The sequence below is a fragment of the Nyctereutes procyonoides genome, unplaced genomic scaffold (genome assembly GCF_905146905.1).
Source record: "Nyctereutes procyonoides isolate TBG_1078 unplaced genomic scaffold, NYPRO_anot_genome, whole genome shotgun sequence".
Classification (NCBI taxonomy): domain Eukaryota; kingdom Metazoa; phylum Chordata; class Mammalia; order Carnivora; family Canidae; genus Nyctereutes; species Nyctereutes procyonoides.
In genome coordinates this window covers 33,240,932-33,255,924 of record NW_026575051.1, presented here as the reverse complement: position 1 = coordinate 33,255,924, position 14,993 = coordinate 33,240,932, and the positions used below count along the sequence as shown (strand labels likewise).

General features: G+C 39.9%; 1 protein-coding gene and 1 pseudogene across 3 annotated transcripts in view; both read right to left on the bottom strand.

Annotated features, from left to right (window-relative positions):
- The window catches only part of LOC129512757 (Y-box-binding protein 1-like), a 38,167-nt pseudogene extending 27,076 nt beyond the window's left edge, over nt 1–11,091 (bottom strand).
- The window catches only part of SMAP1 (small ArfGAP 1), a 175,122-nt gene extending 163,422 nt beyond the window's left edge, over nt 1–11,700 (bottom strand). For 2 of the 3 annotated variants that reach the window (XM_055329997.1, XM_055329998.1), the window contains exon 1: nt 11,340–11,699. In XM_055329997.1, coding sequence (XP_055185972.1) covers nt 11,340–11,457 — 118 coding nt within the window. In that variant the 5' untranslated portion in view covers nt 11,458–11,699. Of the gene's footprint in view, nt 1–11,339 lie in introns of all 3 variants that reach the window. The other variant, XM_055329996.1, reaches the window with a different exon arrangement.
- Nucleotides 11,701–14,993: the final 3,293 nt, after the last annotated feature.

Here is a 14,993-nt window from a genome sequence, read left to right as displayed (position 1 = left end):
TAAGATTCATCCATGTTACTGTCTCCCTACTTTGCTCCTACATATTGCAAAATATTATACCATTGTATGATGTACCAGTTTGTTCTTTTACTAACTGGTGGGTATTTGAATTGTTTCCACCGTCAATTATGAATAAAAATGCTATGAACATTCAAGTTTTATCTTATTAAATTATAATATTCCTTTAAATATTCTAAAAGAAAGCCCTTATCAGATATAATATTTTCTTTCCAATTATGATTTTCTTTTTCATTTTAACATTATCTTTTGAAAAGCAAAGTTTATAATTTTGGTGAGGTCTATTTCTTAATTTTATTTTTATAGATTGTGCTTTTGTGTCTTACCCAAGAAATCTTTGCTTAACCAAGAACCCAGAGGCTTTCTCTTTCTCCTATGTCTTCTTCTGGAAGAAGCTAAATGAGCTTCTATGAGCTAGTTTTAGCTCATAAATTTAGTTTTATTATCCATTTCATGCTAATTTTTGTACATGGTGTGAGATAATGGTCATAATACATTCTTTTGTTGTCACTGAAAAGACTATCCTTTCCTTTTTGAATTACCTTAACATTTCTGTTAAAAATTAACTGATCTTTGACATGAGTCTACTTCTTGATTATTATGTTCTATTGATATTTCTGTCCTACACCAATACCACATTGCCTTGACTACAATAGCTTTATAATAACTATTGAAGTCAGGTTTTATAAAAACTCCAATATTCTTTTTGTTTTTCAAAATTGTTTAGATTTTTGGAGGCTCCTTTGCATTTCTTTATAATTTTAGAATCAGCTTGTCAGTTTCAACAAAACTATCTTCTAGGATTCTGACTAGGATCATGTTGGGTCTATAGATTGATTTGGAGAGAACTGACATAAAGATGGCACCTGATAGAGGCACCTGGGTAGCTCTGCAGGTTAAGTGTCAAACTCCTGATTTTGGCTCAGGTTATGATCTAAGGGTCATGAAATTGAGTCCCATGTCTGCCTTTATGCTAGGCATGGAAACTGCTTAAGATTCTCTTCTGCCCCTCCACCCCCCAGCTCTCTCTAAAAAATAAAAAATTACATCCTCTAAATCCATGAACAGAGTATCTCTCTCCATTTCTTTATGTATTTTTAAATTTCTCTCAGCAATCTTTGGTAAGTTTTGGTATACAAATCTTGAATGTATTTTGTTAAATTTATCCCCAAGTTTTCATATGTTTATGCTATTGTAAATAATTTTCATTACAACTTCCAACTGTTTGTTGCTGGTATACAGATATGATTAATTTTTCTATATTAACCTTAATGAAATTCAATTATTGATTATAATATCTTTTTTGGTAACTTTCTAAAGATTTTCTACATAAATCAAAGTGATGCAAAGAGCCTGTGAAATGACTCTTGCATGCATATATTTTTAAAATAATTTCTGTAAGGGGGCACTTGAGTGGCTCAGTGGCTGAGCATCTGCCTTTGGCTCAGGTTGTGACCTTGGGGTCCTGGGATCGAGTCCTGCATCGTGCTCCCCAGGGGAGCCTGCTTCTCCCTCTGCCTATGTCTCTGCCTCTCTGTGTCTCTCATGAATAAATAAATAAAATCTTTAAATAAATCCTGTAAGAAAGACTAATTTGCAATGTACTAACTTCACCATCCTATGCCATGTTAAGTGCCATCCAGAGCAGTACCTTTGATAAAAATCTAGGTTCAATATATAATTTTTATCACAAATCCACTTGTGGCAAGCAGAATAGTAATCCCCAAAGATGTCCGTGTTCCAATTCCTCTAATCTGCAAATATGTGACCTTCCACAGCAAGAGACACAAGTGTGTTTAAGTTATGGACATAGAGATGGTATTATCCTAGATTATTCGGGTAAACCCAATGTAATCACAAACATCCTTAAAAGAGCTACAGAAGATACAATGCTGGAAGCACAAAAAAGCAGAGAGACCTGAAGATGAAGGAAGGGGACATGAAGCAAACATCAAAGATGAATTCTAAAAGCTAGAAAAGATGAGGAAACAGATTCTCCTCTAGTATCTCCAGAAGGAAGACCTTTGATTTTATTTAGCTCAGTTACGACTTACTTTGGATTCTAACCTCCAGAACTATAAAACAGTAATTTGTGTTGTTTTAAGCCGCTAAATTTGTGATAATTTATTATAGCACCAATAGGAAATTAATATACTAGTGATCATTTCTCTTCAAAAATCATACTTCTGGTTTTTTGACACTATGCACCATCAACCTTATATCAAAAACAACTTTCAAGAATGGAAATACATGAACTAAAAAAATCTAACCTAGACTAAATCATAATTTTTAATCAATGTTCTTATATTGAAAGATAAAGCTATCCTAAATATAACCTCCCACAGAAATTTGAAAATCCCCTTTATTATGTTTCTTAAGTTTGGGTTCAAGCTGATCATTGGTCCTTGAAATGCACTCTTTACAAAAGATCAGTAATAGATGTCTGAAAATCTATCATCAATCACTCCTAAAACCAATCACTTGGATCTCTTGTGAAAGGGAGACCAAAAATTGTTGAGGGGAGAGGGAGGGTGCAAAGAGAATGGAGAATTACTAGAAGGTTTATAATTCCCTGCCCTTTAGACTCTCAAAGTCCTCACATTTACCACTCAAAATGTACATGAACATGAAATTAGCACATATTTCCAATAGCATCTTATCACAGCCCTATTTTAAGTGAAATTTTTAAAATTTCTATATGGTTCTATGTATGACTAGATAGTATGTATGTATGGTACTATGTATGACTAAATGTATGGGTCTACAATCCTAACATATGGCTTTAGTAGATGACTAAAGAAGGTAGTTCCTTTTATTTTACTTGCATTAAAGTGAAAAAGTTTCAAACAAAAGGAGCCCCAATTTATGAGGAATATTCTTGTGAAATATATGATAAAGCTTGAGATAATCAAAGATAATATCAAGTAAATCTGCTCAGATAAGCCTAAGTCATCAGTGAAAACCTTTAAAAAGTATATAGGTTCAACCATGACCCAAAGTTCAATAACGCCCTTAAAATATAAACGCTTAATAATACAATTTTTAAAAATTAACAATAACAGTAAATACTGACACAGCTGACACACAAGTGGCATGACAGAAAAGAACACAAACCACATTAGAGTTGAAATAAATCTTTGCAGTAAGGCTCACTGAGGACAGGGACAACCAGTCACCAATAAGTCAAGAGGCAAAGGCTGGACTCAAACCTACCTTTACTAACTTAATCAAGGTCAATGGTCCTTCAATTCTACTAAGTTGTTCCTATGGTTTAAAAAGCCACGGTAGATGATCAGTAACTCACCAAAGAACAGATATGCAGAAAGAGAAAACAAAAAAGCAAAGAAGCTATATTGAATACCAAAAAATAAAACACACACAACTCTAAAGGATTTGTCAAAAGATTCAATATGTAGAATAAAGTTTAGTGATCAAAAAAAAAAAAAAAAAAAAACCTCTGCTTTATGTCAGTATTTCAAAGTTATGGTAGTTTGCTATTAAAAGCAAAGAGGTAATAAATAAAATAAAATAAAAATAAAATAAAAGCAAAGAGGTAAGTTAAGACAGTGACATTGTCCATGCTGGAACATATTTGGCAATAACATCTCTGAGATGGGGATCCCTGGGTGGCGCAGCGGTTTGGCGCCTGCCTTTGGCCCAGGGCGCGATCCTGAAGACCCGGGATGGAATCCCACATCGGGCTCCCGGTGCATGGAGCCTGCTTCTACCTCTCTCTCTCTCTCTCTCTCTCTCTCTCTCTCTCTCTCTTTCTCTCTCACTGTGTGCCTATCATAAATAAAAAAAAAAATAACATCTCTGAGAAATACATTGTCAGCTTTAAGGTGATAGTCTATTCCCAACAATAGTTTTTCTTTCTTTCTTTTTTTTTTTTTTTAAGATCGTTATTTACTTATTCATGAGAGACAGAGAGAGAAGGGCAGAGACACAGGCCGAGGGAGAAGCAGGCTCCACGCAAGGAGCCCGAGGTGGGACTGGATCCTGGGTCTCCAGGTTCACACCCTGGGCTGAAGGCGGCGCTAAACTGCTGAGCCACCAGGGCAGCCCCCAAAAATAGTTTCTTCAATCACAAAATTTCAACTGCAAAAGCATGCCTTTTATCTTTCATGCCATCAAACATGCAGTTTATAATTCTGGAGCTAGATTTCCTAAATTCAAATCCTGATTCTAGAGTCCAGATGCCTACTTCCATATCATCCCAGTAAGGCCAGAATTTCCTCTAATGCTAAAAATACCAGCTTCTCTGAGCTATACCCTTGCTGATAGGTTAGGTTCGAGAGCTAGCCAAGATACACTGATATTCCAACATACTCTCACAATATACTGGAGAAAAATACATATTATCAAATGTGTTAAAAGGTTCACAAAACCAGCATCAGGCTAGGTAATTTGATAACTCAGAAATCTCAAAATAAAGTTGTATTCATCATTATAATTTATTTATTACAGTAGAAGGATACCAAGCATAATTAGCAAAGAAAAAAGGTTCATGGAGCAAAGTTCAGGAGAAAACAGGCACAAATGTTCAGGTGTCCTCTTCTGGTGAAGTTGCACCAGACACACTTAACTGGCTCAGTAATGATTTTTGACAAATGTGAAATACTGCCCATTAGAGTCTCAGTAGAGACCTGATGTCTAGACTATGGGGGGCAAGGTGGGGAGGCTTGTCACATAGGCACCCTTGCCTAGTATGTATGGAAATTCCAGACTCTCAGAAGGAAAGCAGGCATTTGGCATAAACCACACTGTACAGTTAAGACACACTGACTGACTCATCACTTAGGGGTAGCGAGATCCTCCCCAAATCCAAGTTCCTCAAGGGTCAACTTTGCAAGCCAGGCCTGCTTCCAACAAACTAACAGATTAGTAGATTCTTTAGAGCTTGGACCTCATCTACCTGTTCTCTGCTTCCTCCCCAGCTCCTAGAATGCCTGAAATATAGTAGCCATCCAAAATTTTTTTCTGTTACTGAAGAAATTCCTGGCTCTACCATTTCTTAACTGTATAACCTTGGGAAAGTTACTTAAATTCTGTATGTCGCAGTTTCCTCACTTGTAAGGTGGAATAATAATAATATTACTACAAAAAGTGGTTTTGAGGATTAAATAAGTGAATGTATGTGAAGTATCACAACATCATCTGACAAGAAGAAAGCAGCATATAAGTTCTGTATATACATGTAATATTACTGTTTTTTTTGAAGTTTTCAAGTTTTTCTAAACTTAACCTTCTTCTTCTCCTTCCTACTTTCTCCAAGTCACACTGAGCTTTCTCATCACTAAACTTTTAATGAATCTAAAGCCCACATATAAAAAAAATTAAAATAATAAAAATAATAAATAAATAAATAAATAAATAAATAAATAAATAAATAAATAAAGTCTACATATAGGCTAGAACTTAACGCATCATTGTCTCATGTCTATTGAGATCCCTAACTAGTTTGTGGACCATACCCAAAACTTTTTAGAACACACAACGCCGTATCTGATGTGACACTTAATCTTTGTAGTGCCCAGAAAATACTGATTTAATCAACAAAATTATATTATCTGTTAAATCAGTTCTTTACAGGGGTCAGAATGTAAGGCAGTCAACAAACAAAATGGCCTCCAAGTTTCTTGGCCTTCTATTGAGAAATGGAAAGAAAAGTGAGTTGATTTTATCCAGTGAGAAGGCTATTAGCAGTAGCCATAGAAGTAACAACAGTAGGAAAAGGCTTGAGTTTATAAAATATGTAATTAGAATGTCAAACATTTGACTCTGCCTTAAAGAAAGCATGGGTTCAAGTCCTTATATGTCAATAAAGGTTGTATATATCTGATATATCTGGTACAGAGCTATATATACCTTGTATTGAAATCAAGTAATGAGAGAGTATTTTAATCTTTAAAAAATTACTAAGAAAAATAATTGGGAAGGAAAAAAAGGAAGGGAACAAAACATGCAGAGAGAGACCAGTGGTTTCTATTCCAGCTCTGACACCAGGGCTCTACACATAATCATCAGAGAAAACCTCAAGATCAGCAGAATTATAAGAACAATAGACCCAATCAAACTGAAGGCTAGCATTTGGGGGAAACTTACAAATCTTTTTTTTAAAGATTTTATTTATTTATTCATGATAGACGCAGAGCGAGAAAGGCAGAGACATCGGCAGAGGGAGAAGCAGGAGCCCGACGTAGGACTCGATCCCAGGACTTCAGGGATCACGCCCTGAGCCAAAGGCAGTCGCTCAACCACTGAGCCACCTACACATCTCAGCAGGTCTCTTTAGATAAATTATAATCACAGATTTTGTTTATATGTATTTATCCCACAAGCATCAACATCATCATAAACATCATTTTCTCAAGGTGAACTTTACTTTTTAGTACGAATTACTTTATTTATTTTTAAGATTTTATTTATTTACTAATGAAAGCCACAGAAGAAGCAGGCAGAAACAGGCAGAGAAAGAAGCAGGCTCCATGCAGGGAGCCTGATTTGAGACTTGACCCCGAGACTCCAGGATCACACCCTGGGCGAAAGGCTCAACCGCTGAGCCACCCAGGCATCCCAGGATGAATTACTTTAAAAATAAATTTATACAAGAACTCTTAAATATCAAATACTTAATGAAAACGTTCTCCACCCTCACCGCCTTGTAGTGAACTCTCAGATTGAGTCTCACAACCTTCTCTTCATGTTTCTATGTTTTGAAGAGGTTAGAAAGCTAAAAAGACTCCCCTGATTGGTAAAGCGTTGGACATAGATCTGTAAGTTATTTGTACGTGGAAGGTACAAGTTTAACAAACGCCATCTTCCTACAGTAAGGGCAACTGACAAAATTGTCTAATAGACATCGAATGGATGCAGTAACCATAGTCTTGGTTCCCCCATCAGTTCACCAATTTCATGGGTGAGAAGCAGCATGGCAGTAGTGGTAGTCATGGTATTAGTATTAGTATTAGTATTAGTATTAGTATTAGTATTAGTATTAGTATATGGCCTTGAAACCATTACTCCAGGAGTGGCTCACTGATTTTTGCTCCTCCAGCCCTTCCAATGTAAACACTCTATTCCTTCAAGTAGCTACAGTGGTTCTGTTTCCTGCCCTATACCCTGACTTACAACACAATGACATTAGGTGAGTTCCGATCCTTACACCCTTGCTCAGACTACTGTTATAATTAGGTGACATGCCTGGAATCTCTCACCAATTCAATTCTTCCTCATTTGCCACCATCAAATCTGATCATGCTTAGAGAAAGCTTACTCAAAAAAGGCCACACAGAAACCTCATATGTTCTCTTATACACCTGTACCTTATCTGTGCAGCTAACTGTGCCCTTTGATTCCTTCTCCATCTGCTGAAATCCCACTCCACTTTCAGAACCTAGCACAAACAAGACACCCATGAATATTTCCTAACAGAGTCACTCCACATGCCCATGTGAACCCATTTCCACATACCCTGCTGCCTGCTGTCAGCTCTGTATACTCATTCACTCATTCATTCAAGAGTTACATTAACCTACCACATTGCGAAGAGGGCTGGGGATACAAGCCTGAACAAGACAAACAAGGTCTCTTCTCTCTTATAGCTATAATTAAATAGGGAAACAGATTACCCAATAAATACTCAAATAATGTTTAACTACAACTGTAGTAAGTGTAATAAAACATTTAGGATGTGTCTTATACATATAAAGGGAAGCCTAACTTAATATGGAAGAATCTTTTCCCTTCAAGAGACATTTAAGGAGAAACTGTATGGTACGTAAAGCTGATCAGGCAAAAAATTGTTAGAGAGCTTCCTAGGCAGAAAGAACAATATGTGCAAAGGCCTTGAGGCAGCATTCTAGCAACTGTGAAGACAAACAGACAAAAGTCAGATGCAATGGGGATAGCAGCCCAAAATAAGTAGAGCGGGAAGTATTTCTTACAACCACTGTTGTAATACCTAGTATATTGATTTGGTATTACACATTTGCAAAACGCAGTACTCACTACAAACTCATTTAGATCTTACTAATTTTTTAGCCCCATAATCCAATACTGCTTAGCAGTGTCCCCTCAAGTCAAGATCTGTGGAATGAAGAAATAAGTGCTTATCTGGGGAAGGAGTTTGCCCTCTTAATATCAAGACAGGTGGGACAAAACAATCCCATAAGCATTTAAAAACCTTATGTTTTTGACTACCTAAAACTTACTGGGCAAGAGACCCATTTTCATGTTCAGAATTAAAGCTAGTATTAACCATGAATGAAACTTTAAATACTAAAAACTAAACTTTAGATTAGCAAGGGGCTCTAAATCCTCACTGCTCCATAAAGTGCCACCAACTAATAACCAATAGAACTGCGTTAAAACTCCCACAGAGTCACAAATGAGGCCAGGGAGAGGAAGTGCAGCTCCATCTGCCTGTTCTTATTCTCCATTTGCTCAACAGATCTGGTAAGTGTAGGATCATGATCAGGAAACTGGCACCTATGCCATCCTTTTCTCCTTCCTTCCTAAATAATGTCAATTCAGGAAAACACACACTGGTGACTCAGTAAGAAAATGTCAAAATCCAAATGATATAACCTTGCCAACTATTATTATAAGTCAACAGAACAGGGTAATCTTTAGCCCTAGGCTTTGGTCTTTGGTACATGTTCTCAAAGAGCAGTGGGGGAAGTATTTTCTGAAAGAAAAGAAAATTGCGTTAACTAAGAAACAGCTTCAAAATACACAAAAAGCTTAATGTAGTTTATTAGTGAAGAAAACATTAATACATATATACAGTATGGAACCTCTTTATAATAGCTGAGCTGCTGAATAAGACCTGTAGCATGTCTTTTGAAAATACATTTAATTGGAATTTTACTAACTACATTTACTATGTCACCTGGCATATATAAAAATGACTCTAAACTCATTTAACAAGCAAAGAACTCTACTAAGAGAGCCCTACAATAGGGTTCGACTACAATAGGGTTCGACTGTATCAAAGACTCAAAAATTTTACAGAATTTTAATTCTAACAATGGCCCCAATCATGTCAAATTTTTCAAAGACTGCAACTATGAGAGTAAGTCTAATAAACTAATTAAACTTAGTGATTTTTTTTTTTTTACTGGAAGATCAAGACAAAACAGTCAAACAATTTAGAAGATCATTTTAATATTATTTGAGATTTAGTAGCAACAAGGAAAAAACTAATGATCTTTCCAAATCATGCCTGGAGTTCATGCCCATCACAATGCATCCTGAAACTCTGGATACTACTCTCTTCCACTTTCCTATATTTCTCAAAAACAAACCCACAAACAAAAGATCAAACAAAACCAAAATAAAAACATTCATTCAGTATGTATCTACGGACCTCAGTGGCAATACAAATCGCGAACAAAACTGAAGCTCCCTTTTCCTCCGGCTAGAATAAAATTTTTGTTCTAACTTAAAAAGTACATGATTCTCCTCTCCTCACTTCAAAAAATGAGAATGAAAATGCTACCATGTAGCACATAATGGATTTTTCAAAACCTGTAAGTTATTTTAGGACGCATTAGTAAAAGTCTAACTTTATAAAGTTCGGGGACAAATTCAAACCAAAATTATTTTTCACCTATTTCTATAACTAATGAAAGTACTTACTGAAACTATTACTATTCAATTTTTAAGAGATTTAATATATACTAGCATCTCTGTTTAACCATATTACTTATTACCCAAAATGCAGCTCATTTCCTTTTCCGGCCTTTCAGAGGGCCCCATTTTTCAGCGTTTTACTAGTGCAGTGATGAGTAATTGAGGCTCAATACAGAACAGTGTCCCCCCAAAAAAACCACACACATAATCAGTATCAGGTAAAGAAATATTATCATAATAATCGGGCATTTTTAACTCATCACTTGAATGGTTACACAGGATATCTAAGGTTGGGCAGGTCAAGTTACTATAATATTGAAAAGTGCTCCTTAAAATGGTCTAGTTACAGTATTCCCACATGATCTTCCAGTAATCAGGTACCTGTTACGGTAGTATGGCACTGAAGCGACTTGCTGATGCTGTGTGGTTTAGTCTAATCAAACATTATCAGCCTACTGAAACGCAACGTGACTCGTTTATTATACTATTGAGGAGGAAAAGTAAAGCTTCAAGAAAAGTCTAAGTCAAAAAACAGAAACCTTAAATGACATTCTCAGACCGACTCCTGCTTTGGAAAACTACCTACTCTTCACCGAATAAACAAACCAATTTACAAACAAGGAAGATCTTTTCCCAAAACGCAAGTTTGTTTTAAAAAAATCTGAAACATTTTTCTCATGAGATTACTTATAAGACATTAGATATAAATCAGATCTCCAAACCCAAACATATAGGCTAAAAATAGTGTATCTATTTTAAAGGCTGAAGCAGAAGCCCTCCAACGGAACTAACTAAAATTAACGATTTTTTTTTTTTAATCTCTGGATCTTTTTTTAAAAAAAAAAAAAAAAGCACCTTTAACGCTTTGGGGCCACAGAAGCCAACGTCCACATGTTCTCCCAAACCAACTGGTCAGAAACAATCTAATTATTAAAAGCTTCAGGAACATAAGCCCACAGTCCAAGAGACTCATATAATGGAATTCCTCTTCATTTCGGCTAACATCCGGACTCATAAAATATTACTACTACTACCGCTGCTGCTACTACTACTACTACTACCAAAGACCCCTCCCCAATGGTCTCACTCGGTAAAAACTCCAACCCACCAAAAAGGACCACCATACGCTTTGTCAAAAAGCAGCAAAAGCCCGGTACAAGGCAGTCAGGTGGGCAGGCAGGTAGGGCTCCCCCCAACCAGGGATACGAGGCATCGCGGCCCGAGGGGGACGCCGTGGTCACCGGGGAAGGGGCGAGGCGGAGACCGAGACTACGGGAGGCCCCACCCACGGAGGTACCTGCGAGCTGAGGCGGGAGAAGGGCGACCCTTACGGCCCAAGCACTGGCCAGCCAGTCGCGCGGCTCTGCGCTCCCGGCCCGGCTCTGGCCCCGGCCCTGGCCCCGGCCCCGGCCCCGGCCCTGGGGACGGTCCGAGCATCGCGACGCTGCCACCGGCTCTGCCCGGGGGCCAGGAAGGAGAAGAGGCCCGCGCCGGCGCCCACGGGCCTGCCCCGGCCGCCGCCTGTGGCGGAGGTGAGGGGCCCCTGGAGCCCGAGCCCGCCCTCCCTTCAGGGCCGGGGCCGGCCGGGCGCAGCCGCGGCGTCCGCTCGGGCCCCGGGCGCCGCGGCCACGGGAAGGTCACCGGCCGCAGGAGGCCCCGACCAGGGGCGGCGACGTCCGTGCTACCTTTGGCCTCGCAGTCGGCGCAGTACTTGTTGTCCTCCTCCCTCAGCAGCTTGGACAGGATGAGCTGGTGCTGCTCGTTCAGCTTCTGAGCCTTCTCCCGGCAGGAGCGCGTCGCCATCTCGGCAGCGGGGCGGGGAGCCCGGGGCAGCTACGGCGGCGGCGGACTCGGGCGGGAGCTGGGCTGTGTGGACACACCTGGAGCCGCCGGGACCGCGGCGGACTCAGCCCAGGAAGCGGCGGCGGCGGCAGCTGGAACTGGAGGAGGAGGAGCGGCGGCGGCGGCGGCGGTGGCAGCGCCGACGTGTCCCGCCTCCTCGCCGGGCCGGCCCCGCACGCACCGCCGGAGCCGGCGAGGGAGGGGAGAGGAGGGGAGGGGAGGGGAGGGGAGGGGAGGGGAGGGGAGGGGGGAGGGGGAGACGGAGCCGGGGCTTCCGGGTGGCGCCGCAGGAAGGAACCCGGGCGCTAGGCGCGCTGCGCATGCGCCGGCCTTCGCGGGCAGCCGGCCAGCCGCGCTCAGGGCGTTAGGCCTTTCGCGGTGGGGGGGCGGGGGGCGGGGGGTGAGTCCGAGAGAAGCTGCTCCGCCCTGCCCGCTGTGGGCTTCCCCACTTTGGAGACGGGATTAACCCTGAAGGCCTCGGGTAACACCCGGCAAACGAAGAACCTTTACAAAGAGTTGACTTTCCCTTGCTTTCTTGCCTTTGCTCCTGCTGGCTCAACATTGGGAATGGCAGAAATAAAGTGATTGAGTGCGTTCGTTTATTCGTTCCGTGTTTATTCACCCGCAGTTTTGAAACAGGAACTATCCTACAAGTTGGAAGACACAAGTGGAATAAAGTAGTCAAGATAGTCCCTTAACATTTTGGGGGAGAGCAATAGCCTGGTAGCGACAAGTATTAAGAGCTGGCTTTTATTGAGTGGTTACTCAGTGCCAAGAACCATTAACTCCTTTAACCCTTATCGCAACCCTGTGATGTTATTCCCATTATACAGATGTGGAAAATGAGGCATGGCAGAGTTAAGTAACTTGCCCAGGCTGCACAGCTACTCAGTGGAGGAGCTGAGACTCAAATCCAAAGCTCCCGAGTCCAAGACCCCTGGCCATAGGCCTTTCATAAAGAGGAGAGTGTGTGGCCACGAAGGCAAATCCTGGGTGTGGTCACTTGAACAAAAAGCTATATGAACAGTGATCTTTAATGCATGAAAAAGAAAACTAGGGAAAGATCTTTAATTAGAACCCAGAGTTCCCGACCTGGACTCATGGGATTTGAACGCTGAGTGAGGCTATTTGACTGGTTTGGCATATCATGGCTTATTAGCAATTTCTCATATGAGGCTTATGTAATCTGACTAAACATGGCCCTTGCCTGTGATGGAGCAGATGCTAATAAGAAAGGCAATGAGCTAGGGCCTGTGTCTTAAACTTTTCTGTACTGCCAATGCCTAGCTTAGGTCCTGCATAAAGGTGACCCTCATGCTCACCTATCCCTGCTCTTGGCACAGGATCTCAAAAATGCTTGTGGAATTCATGGGGCTTCTGGGTGGCTAAGTCAATTAAACTTTGACTCTTGATTTTGGCTCAAGTCATGATCTCAGGGTGGTGAGATCCAGCCCTACCTTAGGCTCCATGCTGGGTATGGAGCCTGCTTAAGATTCTCTCTCTCTCTCTTTCTCTCTGCCTCTCCTCCACCTCCCTCTCTTAAAAAAAAAAAAATGTTTGCAGAATTCAATCGAATGCTGAATTGAACAAATTAGAGCTTAAACTGTGTGGCTCTGACAATAACTAGTAGGATATCAGAGTGAGTTCCAATAAACAGAAACAAACACCATATGGGACATGGAACTTTTAAGCCACATCTTAAAGACTGGCTTGATTTAGATGGTGGCCAAGGAAAGAGATACTGAGCAAGAGCATCATGCACAAAATCACAAAGGAGCTCAGAAAACAGGCTAACAGACAGGGATACTACTTAAGATAAGTAAAAGATAAGGCTAAGTGAAGTACAACAGAATTAAAGAAGTTCTGGGGAACCAGACAAAGCAATGTGCCTTGACAAAGCAACAACAAAAAACCCACAGATTCTCCAAATAGGATAGTAGCATGAAAAAAAAAAATTTGGGAAAGTTAGTCCACAAATACCAGCTAATAAACACCACTTTTGAGTGTTTCTTCCCTTCCCAGGAAATTCTGCTTACCACTACAAGAATTAAGGAAAAAACAGAAGACAGGCATACTACCAAGAAATGATTCACATGATTGAAGTGGTACAGCACTAATAGAAATATAATGCACACCACATATACTTTTAAATTTTCTCATAGCCACATTTAAAAACAGAAAAAAGAAACAGGCAATTTAATAATATATTTTATTTAACCCAATATATCCAAAATATTATAAATTTGGCATATGAGCAATTGTTAAGTTAAAATTAAAAATTATTAGTGAGATATTTTACATTCTGTTTTTCTATTGTCTTCAAAATGCAATGTGTATTCCACCCTTACAGCTTGCTTCAACTTGGACTAACTACACCTCAGGTACACAAATGCCCCATGTGACTAGTGGTTATGTTACCGAACAGGGCTTCTCTAGATGGTCATCATCGAGGCTATTAAAAATCTAAGTTTGAGTTGACTTTATTAAGGATGTAAAAGAATGAATGAAACAGGAGGACCTGGGTGGCTCAGTGGATTAATCATCTTGACTCTTGATTTCTGCTCAGGTCGTGTTCTCAGTGTCCTGAGATTGAGCTCCACATCACCCTCCATGCTCAGTGCAGAGTCGGCTTGAGATTCTCTCTCTCCCTTTCCCTCTACCCCTTCCCCAACTCTCACTCTAAATAAATAAGTAAATAGATAAGTAAATAAATAAAATCTTAAAATAATCAACAACAACAACAAAAGACTGATACCAAAAACATATTGGGAGGAAAACAATGTTGCATTAATTTGTCAATATTCACTAAACAACTTCTATTCTGTTCTCTGGCGATCAGAAGCTTACAGTCTCATGTGAGATGCAAACATGTAAACATAACAATTAAATGCCACACTGGAAAGTCTGCAGCAGATACAAAGTGCTCTGGGAACAAAAGGAAAAGAACATCAATAGCCTGAAAGAATTGGGGAAGGCTTCACAGAGTACATGATGCTTAAACTTGATTTTAATACATGCAGGAATTTTTCAAGGGAATAAGGATGAAGAGGAAGAAGAATATCTTGAGATATATATGTATAGATACATGTATATCAACCGAGTGTGTGTTTACACATCAACTTCTGAAAACATGATTATGTGGTGGCAGTAGTGAGAATATGAGGCAAGAGGAACCTAGGATGTGCATAGAGGACATGAAGGCAGGAAAGGAAGCAAGATGGAGAGGTAGAACAAAGGCAGGAGGTTAACAACTTTACAGCCAGCCTACCTAGTTTGAATTTTACCCCATGGGCATATTGAGCCAGGAGAAGCTTTTACACAGAGAAAAGATTTGGTTAGCTTTGTTTCTGTAACTATAATGGCAGGCTGGAGAATATGGGAGGGGGAAAATATTATCAGGGATCTGGGAAATAAATTACAGACAGGACTGTTGCAATAAGTCCAAAGAAGATATGCTGAGGGCCTATTTTAAGCCAGTAGCATAGAGCTTGGAAGAG